Genomic DNA, 18782 nt, shown 5'->3' on the forward strand with positions numbered 1-18782 from the left:
GACTCCCTTATCTGCGTCGTCTTTATCCCTTCATTCACTGTTGAAATTCCTTTCTTCTGTTGCTACCTCCATCATCTCACTCCTTCTTTCTTAACTTTGTACCTGCTTCACCCTATTACTCTACCTTTTATTTAACCCTGGCTTATTATCCAACTGTGGAAATTGTGAACTGTACTTCCACCCTAACCCTAAAATCTTATACCGCTGTTCTGGCTGTCCTGTATTATGTAACCTTGATATGTATCTCCTAACCCTTTTTACCTGCTTGGTCTGTCTTGCTCTGTTGGACCTCTTGCTCTCCCTCCTACTCTCTCCTTCTGCCTGCCTCTGGACTTTTCAACTCTCCCGTCAATCTAATTTCTTCACCTCCCGTGTAACATTAAACCTTGTGATGTGGAAATGCATTATACTTTGTTCTGCTTATCTTTCTACTGTTATTATATGCTGTGTGTCGTGGTATCATGAACCCTTCATCATATGTGGACTATATATTCTCTTTGCTGCCTGTGTTTTCTGATATAACCCTAACCTGCCTATCATTCTCTTAATAACTATCATAACCTTGAAATGCGCATCAAAAATCGACCTTTGAACTATACTATTATTATTCTATTTTGACGTCCTCTCTGGCTTGGTATTGCTTCTTCTGAACCTTATGTTAAATTATATATATACTGATTTTGCTCTTTTCCTTTTGAATATCGCCTTACTGATGATTTTGTATACAACTGTGCATCTTTTGATAATATCCTAACCTAAATTTCCTCTTATTACTCTGTTATATTCAATCTTCTTTTGGCATTATACTGATGTCCCTGTTGTATTTCCCGGATGATTATGATTATCTTGGCTTTTGTGCTTATACGCTTATCGTTATGTGATTGTATATATAACTATACAATCTGACGATCTTCAATGTATAACCCTGACTTGGATGGTTATCTCCATCTATCCTACCTTAACTTACTTATACTACGTTCTATATATGTGTGGATGTTCTGTCTCTTTGCTCCTTCTTATTGGTATGCCTCTGCCCTCATTCTGTTTGATATATCGTCTGCATCTGCTCTCAACCTCCTATCCTCTACCTTTATGTCTTTCTCCTCTTTCCTTTCTCTTCTCCTTTTCATTTTGTTGTTTTTTCTTATACTCTATATATCTGGTATATATACACTGTGTCATCTTCCTTCTTTGTGATGTGTACGAACTGAATGCTATTTGACCTTTGGAAAATGCTTTGAACCCGGCTGTGCACTTTATTGCCCTATTACGTACGTACACTACATTTTTCCGCTCTTTTGACTGACATCTCTGCGCTGTCCTTGACCCTTTTCTTCCATCTATCCCTAACCTTTTCCTTCGTCTATGACTCTGACCTTTTTCCCTTCTTTTAACCCTGCTCTATCTACTTACGCCTCATATATCTACTTATTGATAAATAAATCTCCCTCCTTCTTTACTAACTTGTTGTGTTTATTTCCGTTTCCTTACTGATTTCCCCGTCTCTTTACTAACTCTGAATTTCCTTATCCACACTCTCTCCTCTCTGTGAATCCCCGTTCTGCCTTATTGACTGAAATCTTCCTTCATCGCCCTCCATCGACCTCCATCGACCTTCATCGATCCCTATCGTCCTCTGTTGTCCTCTATCTTCTTTTCAACTTACTATCTATTTCTGCCCTCACTTGTTATGCGAACTTATCCTGTGTGAAAACGTTTGATATTCCGTTTGCTATTCTGCTTCCCTGCTCTACTTCTCTACCCCTTACTGTCTAACTACAATACTCTTATATACTACCCTTACTCGCCGGCTTTACCCTGCCCCCTCTCATCCGTCTGCTACGCCCTCCACTGCCCTCTGCCACAACTGACTCGTCAAACGGCACAACTTGCTTGACTGCACCCCTCCCCATTGGATCATCTGCCCTAACCACTCGTACACCTCCTTCTCGCTTGACGCCAACTCCTCTAAACCGTCCGCCCTACGCATCGCCCTCACCGTCTCCTCGTACACCCTCGACCCTACACCGATTGTTGCGACGGCGAACATCGCAACCATCAACCCTTGGTACTGGCATGAACCGCCCTCGACCTCCCTGAACCGCCCGCCGTCCTCGCCCAACGGCTCCCATCGCTGACACCAACCCTGCGGCAATCCGCAATGGAAACAACTGCTGAAATTCTCCATCCTCCGTCCGTCGAACATGGCCTCCTCCATCTGCCTCCTGTACTGCGCCGTCCACCCCCACGCCTGCTCCCCGCGGCCTGGGCAATCGTCCAACGTGTGCCCGTCGCTCTCTCTCCGGCGTATCCCGCAATACGTGCACCGTCCCGCCCATCGCGCCAACTGCTGCTTGAACGTCTCCCCCTCCTCCCCTAACCCTGAACGCTCTGCCCTGGCCTGCCACCGGCGGAACTGCCCGGCTTGCTGACTGCTCTCGAACGCGGCCCTGATCTCTTCGTCTCTGTCTCCATGTCCGTCCCCGTCATCTGCCCACATCACCTCCTACGCCCTCTGCTGGCACATGTCGCATGCCTCTTCACCCTCCTCGCATCCTGAACGGTCCGTCCGCCCGTCCATGACCTCGTCCAACACGATCCGCCGGCATACCTCTCCCCTGATGTATGTCCTCGTCGACACCTCCCATCCCCCTCCGGCTGCCCTCCCATCTTTCGCTGCCTCCCCTGCCTCCTTCTCTTTCTCCTCCTCCTCCACGGCTGCCCTACTGCATATAACAACCGACCGGCTTGGCTGGCCGTCTCGCCCGGCACGCCCGCTCTCCTGGACGAAATCCCGCAACCGCCGCGGCATGCCCGCGTGGACCACCAACCGCACGTCCGGCACGTCGATGCCTAACCCTAACGCGTTCGTCGCCACGATGACGCCCTCATCGGCGCCGTCGCCCCTCCTCCACGCCTCCAACCTCGACGCCTTGTCCCCCGTGCTGCCGATGCTGCTGTGGAACGCCGCGCACCCCAACGCCTCGGCCATCCGCTCGACGCCCTCGATCGTGCTGCTGTACACCACCGCCTTGCCGCGTGGCTGCTGCCGCAACCAATCCCTGACCTCCTGGCAACCGCGCTCCTCGACGGCGCTCAACTCGCCGTCCTCACCCTCCCGACCTGACCCTAACCCTAACCCTGATTTTGCCCGGCGCCTGTGGCTTGCCGCACCACGACCACGACCACGACCCCCTGTCCCGCAACGCCGCCGTGCCGAACGGTGCCTCCTGGTACAACCGCCCGTATATCATCCCCGCCACGTGCGTGCCGTGCCCTGCCTGCAAATCCAATGCGCTGTCCTCGACCCCCACGTCGTCGTCGTCGTTGTCGTTGTTGTCGTTGTTGTCGTTGTTGTCGTTGTTTTTGTCGTCTACCCGTCCGAACGCCTCGTTCAAATACCGGTTGGCGATGGCGACGGCCATGTGCCGCCACCCGCTGATGTTGATCTTGCTGCCGACCAACCGCTCGCTGTGCTGCTGCATGATCCGCCTTGCCTTGTCTGACGTCCACAACCGTTCGTCCGTCCACGGCGCCCGGCCGGGGGTGGCGTTGGCGCTCTCGTCTGTGATGGTGTTGTCACGGGCGTCGTCGTCCTCGGTGTTGTCACGGGCGTCGTTGTCCTTGGTGTTATTGCGGCGCTCGTCGCCCCTGGTGTTATCACGGCTCGCCTCGCCCGCCGCCCTGCCCCTTACAACCACGTCGTCCGCCCATAAAAATGCGCTCTTCCGGTCCGTCTGATGGATGATGCCTCCTACCTGCTGCCAAAACGGCAACACCAACCATAAATACCACACCAACAACTCGCCGACCTCGCGCGGCAAATACCGGTGTATCACCTTGGCCGTCCCCGTCTGGCGGTAATTCTTATGATACGACGTGACGAAACACATCATGCCGTCGTGTGCAAACACGTTCCTGACCCCGCCGTTGGCCGTGTTGCTGTGTCTGATGCCTGCTAACTCGGGCGCCCGCGCCGGCTGCCCTGCCACCATGTGCATCAACATCCACAACCGCTCCCGGAACGATTCCAACGCTTGTCTGTATGCCTGCACCGTCCTCTCGCGGTATGGGTGGTGACTATTGCTGCGGTTGGACGTGGCCTCCTCCGTCCTCTCGCGGTACGGGTGGTGACTATTGCTGTGGTTGGACGTGGCCTCCTCCGCCTCTCCTGCTGCTGCCACTGCCGCCGCCGCCGCCGCCGTCCCTCGCGTCGGGTCTAACCACGCCCGCCGCCGTGCCTCCGACTCTGCGATGCGCCGTGCGATCCACCCCTTCCCCTTGCCCACCCACGCCTCGTTGCGGTCGTCGTGTAAAAACGAATACCCCGGCCGGTCCTGGCTGTGGTCGTCGTGCATGCTGTCCCACCTGATGGCGGGCAACGCTGCTGCTAACGCTGATCGGCCTCCGTACCCATCGCCGTGCCCGTCCCTGTCGGGATCATTATCCCTATCCCCATCCCCGTCCACCACCGCCAACTGCGCCAACAACGACCGCGCCTCCTGCGCCAACCCGTGGAACATCTCGGCCAACTCGCATACCCGCACCTGCACCCGTCGGAACGATATCCGGTCGCCGCTCCAATCCACCATCCCCGGCGCCACCGTGTTGAACCGGATGTGCATCCCGTACTTGCGCGCGTCGTAAATCCAATTCATCGCCCTGGGCTCGTCGTCCGGCCGCCCGGGCATCCGCGTCATGAACCGCCGCACCTTGTCGCGCACCAAATGGAACACGCTGCTGGCCTCCTCGTACGCCGCCTCGGCCCCTTTGGTCGCCTTCAACTCCGCCACCTCGTCCTGCCGCTCCAACCACGCCTGGTATACGACGAACATCTTGGCCACCTTGATCACGGCCGAATAATTCGTCGTGTACTCCGTCGCCTGGTGCCAACCGCCGTCCTCGCGGATGCCCAACACCGCCAACGCGCCGATCATCGCGCTCTCCTTCTGGCTCTGCTTGTACGGGTCCTCGATGATGGCGATGATGGCGTCCAAACACATCCTCTCGACCTCCTCCGCCTGCGCGGCCTGCCTGCTGCCGACGTCCGCCTCGACACGGCTGGTGAACGCATCCCACAACGACCCCTGCCGCATGGTGAACCGGTACGGCGGCCGCTCGCGCTCCGGCCACTCGTCCATGCGGAACCATATGCTCACCATCTTGCGCCAAACCTCCTTGTACCGCTGCCACGTGTCGTCCTCCATGCGGTTATCGAACGGCCGCACCGGCTTCTGGCCGATCTCCTTCCGCTCCGCCTCGAACAACACGTCGTGCCCGACCTTGTGCGGTGCTGCTGTTGCGCGTGCCTTGTCGGCGACGCTGTTGAACACGGCCCATATGGCCTCTAACGTCTCCTCGCCATCCTCAATTGGTCGCGTGGCCTCCTGTAACTGCGTCTTGTTCAACCCTTCCAAATCCCTCGTCCACCCGACGCGGTATAACCACCCGTTCGGCTCCAACCTTTCGTCCACCGTACTGACCTCCTCGCGCGCGTCGGCCTCGAACCGCTTCTGTTGGTCATCGTGTAACGCGACGAACCACGCCATGTCGTCCGTCCCCGGCTCCAATGGCTCGCTTCGAACGGCCACCCCTAACCCCCGCCCGACCTCGAACCACCGGCTCCCGGCGCGCGATGGGAAAAACCGCTGGCATGGCACCCCCGTCGCCCACGGCAAATCCCTTGCTGCCATGGCCCTCTTCTGCACATTACCCCCCTTCTGCCAATCATTCTGCCATCCATGTTCTGCCCGGCAATGCTCCTGCATGTTTCGCACGCGGCGGCACATATAACGGCATGAATGGCAACGTAATCCATCGACTTGGGGTGGTGCGATGTGGGCGATGGGTTTGACTGTGGAGTCTGGGTATTGAAACGACTGCAAATCGGCCTGGCTGCGGATGACGCCGGGAATATCGCCGACTAATCCGGCGACCTTGCTCCTGGCCTTGGCGGTGATTGACCGATGGTGATTGCGTAAATGTGCTGTGACTTCGTTGGCTACGACTGCATACTTACATAACGTGCATATCAAAATGGAATACTGCGTGTCGTGAACGAATGGCTCCATCTTTGGCTATATGTATTGGTTACTTTCTTCTATCTACTGTTTATGACTGATTCCTCCTGTCCTCTCTTTATAAACTCACCTTCCTGCCCCTTAATTCCATATACTTTCTCCTTGATCTACTTTCCTCCCTGCTTACGTTCCATCGCTCGGTCGGGCTTTCTGGCCTGGCTGGTGGCCCTGTTATGTGATTGGCTGGTTAATGCGGGGATCGGGACGACATCACAAAAATATCTACTACCCTATTTCCCTATTTCTGGACTCAAATGGCGAAACAAAACACTGAAAACTGGATTCCCGTAATGACCCGGTTTGTGGCTTCAATTGCATGCTACTTTTGTCTATTTTACTCTGGGGAATCTCTACGGCTTTGTACCCCCTCTACGTGCCGGCTTTGACCCCCCCTCTCCCTGGCCCCACTTTCAATTCTGGTGGTGGCCACAACGGCTTTGACTTCAAGCCATCGCCCACGTAATGGTAGGAGTTGTATCCTCAGCGCTGCGCTTGCGTTTCGTCATGGTATGAGTGGTTTACTGACTGCCAGGCAAAAATGAGGTTTGCGAATACTCTGCAGCGTAGGTGGACAGTGCATCTGTTGGTGGGAGGTCCTCATGTGTTGGTGGATGGGAAGAGGAGGGCGTTGTGATGTGTTCTCGCCGGGCTTGCATACCTGGGCCGGTTTGGGGTTAGCTGTATTAGGGTTGGGTAGACTGTGTTATTCATACGTGGGAAATATGTCTTGGTAGAAATTCGTTATTGTTGCCTGCTGCGCTCTTCTACCATACCCCCTTCGAAGTCTCACATTGGATGCGGCGTTTAACTGGCCTTCCGTTGGAATTTCAATGGGGCTAGTGCCAGTTGCCTAGGAATGTTGTGTGCCCCTCCCTCCCTCCCCTCCCTTCTGTCTACCTTCCTGTGCGCACTCAGCCCATGTTCCACCCCAGGAATGTGTGTGATCACTGTTCCTGTTTAGGATTTGCTTCCGTCTTCGGTTTCTCCACCCTTATCACGTTGTTGTGGCTAAAGCTGGGCAATCATTACCTGTAGCCTGTGGGGGAAGGGGTAGAAGCAATCTGGGGCCTGGGTGCCTGGATTCGCTGGTCTAGGTGGCTGTGAAAGAAAGCCCTTGAGGGCTTTGGGTGAGGGGGGGCACTATGATATGGAATATCTTTCCCTTCCTAGAAGATCCCACACGCAGTGATTTTCGCGTGGACGAGGCTTGGGGAAACTCAAGTGAATAGACATACTTATGAGACGCCTAGATATAGGCCTACTAACTAGATCTATTGACCTCGTTTGTTCTCGGCTTGGCGTGGGAAGAAAACATCATCACATCCATTATCCGCCTTCAACCCCTTTATATCTTTACCTCTATCCCCATCCGCGCCTAGGCTGACCCTGGTTATTATCTAATCACATGCGCCAGATTTCCTCGGCGGCTTACAGGATAGTTGTGCGGTGTTCAGGGCGCAGAACCATCCAATCTACAATCCAGTTTATGGTACGTATACCAATAAGCATCACGGTAGAAGCTAGGAAGGAGGGCGGTGCCTGCTGTAATGACTATACACCTATTCATATTGATAACCCTCAGACTAGATATGCCTGCAACCTCTCCCCTTCTAATGTACTGTGCTCTTTCAAGACGTTCTTGTGGTCGGTTAGTGCTCATATAAGTGGTAGTAGAAATCTACGCTCTTTGTAGATAGGCTGAATGACTGGTCCGGTGAGCTGTGAGTGCGCATTTATCATCTTCAGCTAGATATAGATGAGAGGCTAGAGACAGAATTAGAGATATGATGAATGCTCTCTCTCTACAGCTGGTATCTTTCGTTAGGAATGTCTATTACGGGAGCCTGTCCTGGTGTAGGTCTGACCACGTTCTTACCTATGCTATCCTATCGGTTACCGCATAACGCTGGTATACAAGTGTGCTGGACACAGCGAATTAAAAGTTGTCCTAGTTGATCGACACTTTTTTTCCAGCATATCGTGAGATTCATGTAGGCAGCAGAATTGGAGAGGGTATAGCTCCTCAATATACTGGCGTTATGCGGGACTCAACGGGATACTTTGACCTATATACGACTGTAACTACGTGTTAGGGGTTAGAAGCAGCCACTTGACGGTTGGAATACAGTTCCAATCTATTTGACTTTATGTAGTATACTCTATTAAGTCTTAACCCGATGGAGATGACGTGGCTGGTGTGGTCGTGGTCGTGTCAGGCAGGCGTGTGTTTGCAAAGAATATGGAGTAATGACATGATAAAAAATTCATATGAGCTAGTAGAAGCGGCGAGCGAGCTCCCTTAAAGTTAAGATTACTTCTTCCTGGTATACATAAACCATCTATATTGACTCCTCCTGCGTGAGGATACTCCCTATAGAGCTATTAGGCATTCACTTCATCTAAGCTATGAATTTGGTGGGGTGATTGAGCATGGCAGTTCACAGTAGATGAGCTGTTATGTAATCAGCAGCGGCATATTAGGTAATCACAGATAGGGTTAGTAATGCTCTGGGCGTGGTAGATCATTTATTTATCCCTTTCCTTGCGTTACCTGATCCGTCCGTTGTTCAAATAATAAAGCACCATGCCCCTACATGCTTGATTTCTGCTCAAGTCTGCTGCGTAAGAAAATGTCAGAGCTACTTACTGTTGCGTTTTGTCGTCTTTCATCCTATCTACTACTGTTAACTGGTTAAATGACGTGGTTTGTGACATAAGCAGCCCTCCCTCCTGTCTTTCTTCTGTATCCGGCTAGCTTTAACGCGTCGGTTTCTCTCCACATGACGCGCCGCGGTGTCTAAGTCCGCTTCAGGCCACGCATAGACACGCGCTCCAATGAACCTACCACACATCTAAATAGTTGCTTCTGTCCGCTCTCACTACTACTACTAAGCTGCCTCTCTATCTTCTGTTCTTACCTTACACGCGCTATGTGCGTCAACCATTCTCTTATATCCCCATCAGGCTGTCCACATCACCCGCGAGAATTCATACCAAACCTTGACTATTCTCCTGTTTTATATCTGTTTACTGCAGTCTATACGCCTTTTTTTGCGAGGGAGGGGAGATGAGGGAGAGCACCTGCCACTGATCATACCGCCCACTCTGAGGATACGTGCAGTCAAGTACGATGCTTATAGTTTGCTTCGACTGGCTGATCGGCTGTGTTTACAAGCAAGAAGCTCTACGGTGACTATAGGCTTGACGGGTTACGTACGAACCTGAGGATCTGCCTGAGGTTACGTGAAGGGCTAGGTAAGTATACGCGAGAGATTTGGAGTATTTGTGGCCGAATGGGGCGAGGTATCCGGATTGTATGGTCTACCTTAGTCTGATAAGCCCCTAGGGGCTTCTGGCCAAGTCGGCTGGGACATCCGGCTTCTGCTGCTACTACGATCAGGTCCCAGAAGCCCCCAGGGGCTTCTGGCCAAATCACTGGGGTTATTTGGATTCTGCAATCAGGCCTTAGAAGCCCCTAAGGGCTTCTGGCCAAGTCGGTTGGGACATCCGGCTTCTACTACGATCAGGTCCCAGAAGCCCCCAGGGGCTTCTGGCTAAGTAGGTTAGGTAATCCAGATTCTATAATCAAGTCATAGGGGCCCTCGAAAGGCTTTCTACTAGCAATTGTTATACGGACTCGGTAGTTGGGTTCCTAAATACCCCCGGTCGGCTTATAGATAGATAGATAGACAGACACTGTCACCGGTCTATATAGACGCGAATACGCGCCGTATGTCGTCGTCTACTACTTCTTCCCTTCGTATGTCCTACCCCATTGCCCCTCCGTGTTGCTCATTCGTAGCCCCAAGCCAGAAGCCCCTACCTGCTATCTCGATCTGGCCTGGAATCCTAGCCCTAACCTGGTCCGTATTAAGCTTTGGGAGGGCACTACTCTACGTCGTTAGTTGAATTTCCACAAGTGAGGATCTAAGGCTCTGAGGCTCTTCAAGGGACGAGAGGACCATATAACATACTCCATGGCTGTTAAGCTATGGGCAAGGGGCGGCTGCGGGGCTCGACGCTACCTTGAAATGCGACATGGACGTCTAGGCTAGGCACATCTCATGGTTATATGTAACTGACGTCCTAACCAGGGAGGCCGGACCATATCTACAGAGCCAGGTTTAGAGTATCTGGTTTTTAGAAATCACTACTAGTGGTCTTTAGAGTTATGAGCTGCTTCGCCCAGGCTCCTTCACAATGATGATAGGGGTTGGGGGGTTTAATCCGTTAAGCAAGCATTTAGAATCAGGCTCGGTCTGTGAAGAACGCAGGAAAACTGCAAATCGAGTATCATGTACCTGCCTAACCGGACGGTGTCGTAAGGACTATATCAGCAGCTACAAGAAAGAACTCCAAAGAAGGATGATTACAGTAGGAGGAAGATATCGGGGGGGGGAACAAACCAAAAGAAAAAAAGAAAGAAAAAAGAAGAAGAAAAAGAAAAGAAAACCCAAAAAGATGAGAAAAAGAAAGAGAGAAAAAAGCAAAAAAGGTATAAGGAAAATAAAGGGTTCCATCCTACTATAGGGCATTGAGTAATACGCACGTCCTAGTCCAACGTCATGCTGTAGAAAGCCTCGCTTATGCTGAAAGTTGAGGTCCATTACTAAGGTATTGTTCAGATCCCAGCGGTGTTAGGTTAAACGCTAGATACCTTAGATCAATGCCTTGGTCAAGACGCCTCTAGGTGTCTCTAATGAGAGACTTGCGATGTCGCGGTCCGGCAAGGATGCTTCTTCCAGGCTGTTTGATTGGCGTCTGGTTAGCTGCGGCGAAAAACCGCATGACTTTCTCCGAATAGCGATTTGCCGAGCCTCCCGCCCCCTTCGGCTCTGAGAATAGACAGCTGGCAGTGTCATATCAAAGAACCAACCTCTATAAAGAAGGCGTGGCGGGTGCTGCTGAGAGGCTTTGGAAGACATCCCTTGGAAGAAGGGTGTGCGTGTGTGTGCGCTATGCTTAGGGTTGCTGGTTTGAGCCTACGCCCCCGGGTGATCGCCCCTCATCTGCTCTTATAAGGCTACCTTAACTCTCCATCCTGATCTCAAGCCATTTTCTTGTCTGGCCTGGGCTAGCGGTGTTAGCTATTGCAAAGTTGGTATGCAGTCGTTGAGATGGTAAGGGGTGCGGTCATGGGCCAAGTCGAATGAGCACTTCTAATAGCCGGCTTTGGCTTTGATAGCCCCCCTCCTCTCCTCTCCTCTCCTCTCTTCCGCTCCCAGGGGCTGGGGCCTTCTTCTGGCTGTTTGGTGCTGTCTCTATACCGCGCGTCAGATGAGGTAGAGCAGCCGATTTCCTCAGAGCTCCTTTGCTGGCTGGTGTACCTATATCGGTCGCTTGTATTCGTAGGCTGGCTGGCTTAGCTGTCAAGGCCTTCAAATTTAAACAGGCCTTTCGGTTCGACTTGATAGCACAGACGTTTACCTACTACTTGTCACGATGAGTGAATGAAATCTTGCGCACATCGCCGTGGATTGAGATGTACAGGTCCAAGGCTTATTAGGTGTTATGAAGTTCGGTTGGGCCGCTATGATACCCTTGCCCTATATGCAGGCGATGCCCTGATCCTCCACTTCCCTAGACGTGCCCCAAGCCCTCCCTACCTAGTGCCTACGTCGCGAACTGCGGTCGCTCCTTCTCCTCTTCGGACACGAATACTCCCCTCTCGATTGCGGGTATGTTCTCTCGCTCGTCACAGGGCGGCCGGGCGGCCGGGCGGACGATCCGACAAGGGATCTGATGCAACGTGGATGCCTGCGTTCCATTGCGGGACGGTTTCGATTCGACTGAGATCGGTCGGTCTTTTGAGAACAGCAGGTCCATATGCGCAATTCGGGAGACCGCCTAGACCGCAAGCGACGAAGATGGCTTGATTAACCCACCCGACCCTCGCAACGGACCGTTACGGTTCGCACAGTGTTCCATTTCGTCCGCGGAGGTGAACAGGGACCGCAGCTTTGGGAATATAGTGTGGAGCTGCTTGACGACCTCCGCTACGCCCTCATCGACCGGCCCAGGCTCTCCTTCCCTTGGAATGCTGATGGAGTGGAGGGTTATCTTCATTGATTTCCCGGTGTCGTGGCGTGTCGAGTTTGGTGGTGGGGGCCGCCAGGAAGAAGATGCTGCTGGCAGCCGCAGGCTCGCGTCGAGAACCAGCTCCTCTATCTCTTGGTTGTTGCGTGCAATCGACTCCAACATGTGCTGGCGGCTTCCCTGGCCGGGCGTGAGGGCGTAGACGCCGGGGAGGCTGAGTTGGAACGTCTTGAGTTGGCTCATCCCTCTGATCGCATCCGAAGCGTTGTTGGGGGGGGAACGTCCCACGGCTCCAGAGCCCCATCCGTCCACCGCGAGACGTTCCAATCAGGCGGAGCTCCTGCAGCTGCGTCATTCTCGACAGGTACGTGAGGATTGCGGGCGAGATGCTGGCTGGCCTGAACCGTACGGTGAGCGAGTTCAGGGCTGACATGGTTGCGAGCTCTTGATACAGGGAGGTGCACTCTCTCATTGGTCTGATGTCGAGCTTGGTGAGAGATCTGAAGGGTTGACCTCGGCGCTTGTACCAATCCGCGTGGTTTGGGGGTAGGGGACTCAGAAGGCTCGAGATGGCCGGCTCTATAGTAATGCGCAGCCTGCTCAGCTCTGGGCAGTCGGACAGGGCGTGTATAATCATTGCAGACTCGTCACATCCGTACGTCAGGTTTCGGAACATGCTGGCGGACGTCAGCTTGTCCCACGCTGGCTGCACAACTGAGACTTCGTCGTGATGGTATGCCAGATGGTCGACGCGGAGTTGGGAGAGATTCGTCAGCAATGATACGAAGTCCGGGAGGGCGGACTCGACATGCCACTGGCTGACTTCCAGTCTCGTGATGGTGTTGCCATCTGCTGTGTGGAGTCTTTCGATCATTTCGGGTAACGTTGGGTCATTGAACCTCATGTGCTGTATCTGCCTCAGCTTGGGGAATGGGAGTCGGTAGATCGAGGTGAGGTCCACATGGGGAAGGAGGTATTGGCGAGGTTGTGAGTTTGGTGGGTCGTTCGCCTGGCAAAGGCCGCAGCCGCACTTCCGTCCGTCCCAGCCGGTGAGTGTCTCGATTTGTGACGCGTACAGGGCCCTCCTCTTATTGTCTATACACTCTTGTGTAATGGCCAGGAGGCACACTCTCTTCCAGACGAAGGGGACGGCGTGTTCGAACCATCGTCGACCACATCGGAGGAACGGGGCGATGTGACGCAGGCCGGTTCCAGGGCTAGCGATGTTCCGGAAGATGAGGTCGACGATCTCCGCGGGGAGCCTGTCCATGCTGGTTAGGAGGGGTAGATTGCTGATGTGAAGCGTGTCGCGCTCGTTCCTGCTGCTCCTCCTGGTCGGAACGCTCGCTCCTGTAGGGTTGGGCGATGGGGAGGTGAGGAGGTATTTCTTGGTACTAGGTAGTTTCCTGATCTCTTGCGCTGTTGACAGGTAAGCATTGAATATCTCGTGTTTGAGGCAGGTCCGCTTCAGGGAGGGTAAACTAAGCAGTCAACAGTTTTAGCATGAGAATTAAGAGGGTGATGTTTTAGGTCAGTAGGTGCTTGCCTGAGGTACCTTGCAGGTAGGTACTCAATACTGTTCGCAAGATATTAATAGGCCTTATAAGGCAGTAGTAGGAGATGCACAATAGTAGGTTTCTGATTTGCTCCAGCTCATTAGCTAGCTCCACGCTAATACAAAGGCATCAGATGTGGGAGTGTGTGAGTGTGAGTGTGGATTTAGCCTGGTGTTTAAGTAGGTGTTTCAGGCAAGTACGCAGGTAAGGGCAGGCAGTTGTAGTTAGTTATATAGTGCCTTTCCCTCCACTTTCGCTCCTGCTTGCCGAGATGCTGCTAGGTGACTTCCCGATTAGTCAGGCTCAAGTTAAATTTCCACGTTGCTGTTGACTGATAGAGGGCATTCTCACATGGCTCCCGCGTGTATGGGGAAGAATCGCTGAGGGAGGAAGGAAGAGGGCAGATGAAAAAGAAAAGAAAAGAAAAAGAAAAGGAAGAAAGGGAAAAAAGAGAAAAAAGGGAAGAGGAAGACCGAAGGAAACAAGAATTCCAACTTGATTTCAGTAGTTGACTATACTACCTTATTCAGCAGTGGGCTAGGAGCCAGAACAGCCGTAGGAGTCGCGGGCACCAGAGCCCATCCACTTCATCCATCTCCTCTAGCCATCCACGTATATGCTCGGGCCCGTTCGACAACAGACCCGACCAGTCCGACCAGCCCATCACCTCCAGGACCATTGCACCCAGAGTGCTCACGCCGGTACCAGCACCAATGCCTCCTACGATCATGCATGCTGTAACAAACCGCTGCACGGCCTTTACCCATACGCATTGTACCTCCTTATATAGTATATCCTCCCTCTCCAGCGCCTCTTGCTCATTGCCGTACCACTCGTCCATTTGTTCCCGGTAGACCGTCCGCCAACAGAGCGTTAGCGGGAACCGGCAGGCGTGGCACTGCGCCCCCTTGCCGCCGCCGCGGGCCCGGTATGACCGGAACATTGTTAACCAGCCCTGGGCTTCCGATGATTCCGCCTGATGTGAGCACCTCTTCAGCTTATGCGTCTCTGCTATCCGTCCCCGCTTATAAAAGGCGCAGAGCGCACAGCTGACATTCTTATTCTTTAGGAGGGATGTGAAGTCGCAGATCAACGGGTCGTATGCGGTGTGCGGGCGGGGTTTGAGGAGATGGGTTGGGGGAGGATGGACGGGGATAGCCGATAGACTTCGATGTATCTCAGCTGGGTCTGAGAATCTTTCCCTAAGGGGTGGCGCCAGGTCGGCGCGGGCCCTAGCTTCTTCCTCTATTAGAGATGTTCGCCCGTGTGGCACGTGGAAACGAGCCCGTCGCTTTGCTGCGCGCCGCTGCTTGGCGTTCAGGTGCGGCTGTCGCGGGCCGCACCATGCGTTCGGGAATGTTGCGAGCGGCGAGGCCTCGCTTTGAGGGCACAACCCGCTGCTGGCCCCCTCCGGCCGATACCGCGGGAGCAGTAGCCGTAAGGCCTCGCCTGTATTAGTGTCGTCCTTGGATATCGTTACTGCGTTGGGTGAGACGGTCTGAGGGCTGGCTGGCAGGTGTTCCTGGTGTTCCTGCGCGTCTGAGACGCTTTCAGATGGGTGTCTAAAGTCAGGAGCTGCCTGCTTGGGCATGCTGTAATCGATTGCTACGTATGTAATAGTGACAGTAGAGCAGTCGTCTACCCAGGTCGCAAGGTAGGCGGCTGGGACAGGATATATATACTGCAGAACTGCAGGAATAAGAGGGGCTCACCGTGGCGCTTAAGGACCTTGATGTCGAGCACGTGAGAACCAGCAGATGATAGCAATCATTTTAGGTCTACAGGGTTGCATCTGATTAGTAGGTCAATAGTATAAGGGAAGCCTGTTCTAGGAAACACCACTGCGTAGCATCTATACTGGGATCAAACCCGACTGGAACCTGTGCCTGTGGCCATTGTAAGGGATTCCTCGCAATAAGATGAGCGGATAAAGAGGAAAGGAAGAGAGAGAAAAAGAAAAAAAAAAGAAAAAGAAAAAGAAAAGAAACCCCAAAAAACGAAAAAGAAAAAGGGGGGGGGGGGGCAGAAGATAGGAATAAAAGGAAGTAAGTGAAAGGACAGAAAGCCACTTCAGGAAAAAGAAAATTGAGAAGGAAAAGAAGATATTAGCTCCTAGACTCGTCCAGCTACCCTATTACAATGGACCAGCGTTATATATAACGGCACGGTAGGTTTATTTCTACTATATTTCGTATTGCCGATGAATTCTACTAATAAGTGACTGGCGTATGAGGGCACATGACCTTCTGGCTTGTCCACCCTACCACCACACCACCTCAATCGCTATAGTATTGAGAACGAACGAGCTCCATATTACTAAACATTAAGGTAGCTAATGAACGAAACTGAAGTGGCTAACGCTGCGTAAAAGGGCAAGCTTGAGCGAAAAGGCGGGCTCTCGTGACATAATATCGGGTGGTTACAAGTTTCGCTCCGATTCCCTGCCTCCTGTTGAGGAGAATACTGCTAACGACCGTGAACGACGGGCTTTTTCATCCGCGACGAGGGCGCAGGACCTGGAGGCGTCATGACCCTACTTAGATGTAGGGCAACAGTGTCAGCACCCAGTTTTGATACTACTAGCGTCGGCATACACTTGGTTGATTACGCCCGTAACGTGAGAGTGGTGATGAACTGGTAACGTCGACTGGAGAGGCTTCAAAGGCGATGGGTACCACCGACTGTATGTAGGTGGTAGTGAGTCGGGAACATGGCCGTGGCCGGGACGTATCCTTTTCAGTAGAGGCTGAACTTGATCTCTAACCTGCCTTAGGACCAGGTGCGCGCTGAGGATCTTCTGGCTGTTATCGTCCAAGGGGTAGCTGCCGATACACGAGACAGTCGTCAAAGTTATCTTAGGTGACTGTTCCATAGTGGAATGCTTTGCTGCAGGCTCGGCGCTGTCGCTGATCCCGAGGATCAGGCGGTACGAGTCCGCGATTTTAGCAATCACCAGGTACGTCAAAAGAAGGATGTCTTGCCTTCTAGAGCATGGACAGCCTAGTAGGCTGTTAAGTCTGGCGAGTGCCTCTCTGTTTTCAGACAGTATATCGCCTATATCTTTCTGCCCGGATTTGCAGTCTCCCTCGATAGCGACGAGATGAGGTGGGCGTTGTACAACCGTTAGACAGCCGCTCGCTGACGTGTGGAGGTTTTCTAAGAGGCTCAGAGCCTCAGTGGCGCAGTCATATACACGGCGTGTTCTATCGGGATTAAGGGCGTCGCCCTTCACTTGCGGCCGTGGGCTGGCGTCCTGGATACTGTTGCCTACATCTTCGGCGGGTCGAGTATCTCCCGCAAATGGGATATCGGAGTTCCCATCAGGCTGTCTCGGATAATACTGCGGAGAGGACGGCGTGTTCTGATTGCTAGGCGAACTTAACACTATGCTATTAGTCGAAGGATCTTCGCTTGTTGCAAGCTCCAGGCTAGGCTCCAGTAAATACATAGAGGCTGTGTCAATCAGCCAGCTCCAGTTCCTGACGTCGTCAAACGAGGCTTGAGAGCGATTCGTCGGGCTTTCGGTGGAGGGATCCTCCGTCGTGCTGAGCGATAGTGACACTAGCTGAGGAGCTGCGAATGATGACAACGTTCCTGTGCTACTCCCCGGCATGTCGTACGATTCGGCTAGTCGTTGACGCTCACCTGTACGCATAGACATGCTGTACTGGCAGCACAGCCCCTTCTTCGCGCACCGGTGGCATATCGGGTGCTGTTTACCGCATCGTATTTTCTGCAGACTACAAGCGTTACACGACTGCCGGACTTGACGATGTTTGCGCTTGTAGGTTGTACGGTCTGCACTTTGCATAAGCATTGAGAATACTACTATGTATGAGTTGTTTGTGGGCTAAAGGGTGAGGCAGAAGTATTTGAAGAGTGAGAAATGGGAAAAAATAAAAAACAAAAAGAAGAAAAAAGGAAAGAAAAACAAAAGGGGGAAGTGAATAAAACCACACGCGTTAAGGTTAGCCCCTTCACAATAACAGTCCTGCCAGATCAGGGCCAGGTGGTTAGTTGCCTAGCTAGCTACTATGCAAAGAGTAGCTACACCTATGCGTTTTCCGAATGTTACGGTTGCGCGTTACTTTTACAGCTGAAACTCCAATCTATCCCATCGACTGCCATATGACGTCAGTAGATCTCGATGCGGGGTCGTAAATAATTATGGTTTCATACGATTCTGTTTCCGTCGTTCCCCTCAACTCCATACCCTTTCGAGAATAGCATGCTGAGCGAAGAGTAGGAATTGTATCTGAGGTTCCGATGTTATGCAGTAGTCAATGGGATAAGAAAGCTAAACGTGACGCGGCGGATCACATTCCTGCAGCCCAGTGTATATTGAAGCTTCTGTCAGAAAGTCCGGGATGGAATTCGGAAGTTCGCCGTGGATAACCGCTGTGGCGGTGGCCCTGATCCCCTGGGATTAAGGACAAGTTTGGCATGATGACCTTGAGAGATATTTGCCATAAAAGCGACCCTGAGAGGTATTAAGCAGAGTTTTTCCAGTCTGGACAAACCCTGATAGCTAGGGTAACTAAGCCCTACCTTGGGACATAAAAGAAGTCCTAGAAGATCCTCGGTTGAAGAAGAGGAGAAGATTTTTCATAAGACAATACACATCACTTTTCTGGTCCTATGACTTGGTGCACGATTCGACAATTAACAGTCTGAAGAGCCTCAACCCGATCGCCAGTGCGTCCATCGGAACGGACGAAACGAACGCCAAGTCACGAATAAGGGCTTCTGTCATCTAACAGGACCCAATACACTGGACACTTGTGTACAACGTCTACTTCCTGTTATAAGTACCTCACAATGGCTTTAGACTCAAAGAAGCTAAGTCTCGATGGACCTGACGACTGGGTCCTTTGGATCGATCAACTACGATCAAAGTCACAGCTGTATAACCTTTGGCAATACTTGAATCCCGAATCAAAGCCTCAAGGTAACCTTGCTACACGACTACGCCCACCTCGCGAACCAAATATTACCGACTTCTCGATAACGGCACAAGCGAGGAATCGGAGAGCACAAGCCCAAGAAGAGGAGGGAGTAGACACTCCTGACTTAGCCTCAGAAGCATCGCTAGATATCCCAGAGACCATTC

General features: G+C 52.5%; 3 protein-coding genes across 3 annotated transcripts; all 3 read right to left on the reverse strand.

Annotated features, from left to right (window-relative positions):
* Nucleotides 1-1828: 1828 nt before the first annotated feature.
* On the reverse strand, nt 1829-5549 carry CGGC5_v010277 (Bloom syndrome protein-like protein; the record flags this gene model as incomplete). The annotated part of the gene is made up of 3 exons (XM_066152302.1): nt 1829-2465; nt 2511-3070; nt 3135-5549. The coding sequence occupies 3 exons, from the start codon at nt 5547-5549 to the stop codon at nt 1829-1831; spliced, it is 3612 nt and encodes a 1203-aa protein (XP_066008151.1).
* A 6535-nt stretch (nt 5550-12084) lies between these two features.
* On the reverse strand, nt 12085-13386 carry CGGC5_v010278 (uncharacterized protein; the record flags this gene model as incomplete). The annotated part of the gene is made up of 1 exon (XM_066152303.1): nt 12085-13386. One exon carries the CDS (start codon nt 13384-13386, stop codon nt 12085-12087), a length of 1302 nt encoding a protein of 433 aa, XP_066008153.1.
* A 2843-nt stretch (nt 13387-16229) lies between these two features.
* Nucleotides 16230-17333, reverse strand: CGGC5_v010279 (uncharacterized protein; the record flags this gene model as incomplete). The annotated part of the gene is made up of 2 exons (XM_066152304.1): nt 16230-17049; nt 17119-17333. The coding sequence occupies 2 exons, from the start codon at nt 17331-17333 to the stop codon at nt 16230-16232; spliced, it is 1035 nt and encodes a 344-aa protein (XP_066008152.1).
* Between the last annotated feature and the right edge of the window lie 1449 nt (nt 17334-18782).

This window comes from Colletotrichum fructicola (assembly GCF_000319635.2).
Source record: "Colletotrichum fructicola Nara gc5 chromosome Unknown KSG_Nara_v1_contig06, whole genome shotgun sequence".
NCBI lineage: Eukaryota > Fungi > Ascomycota > Sordariomycetes > Glomerellales > Glomerellaceae > Colletotrichum > Colletotrichum fructicola.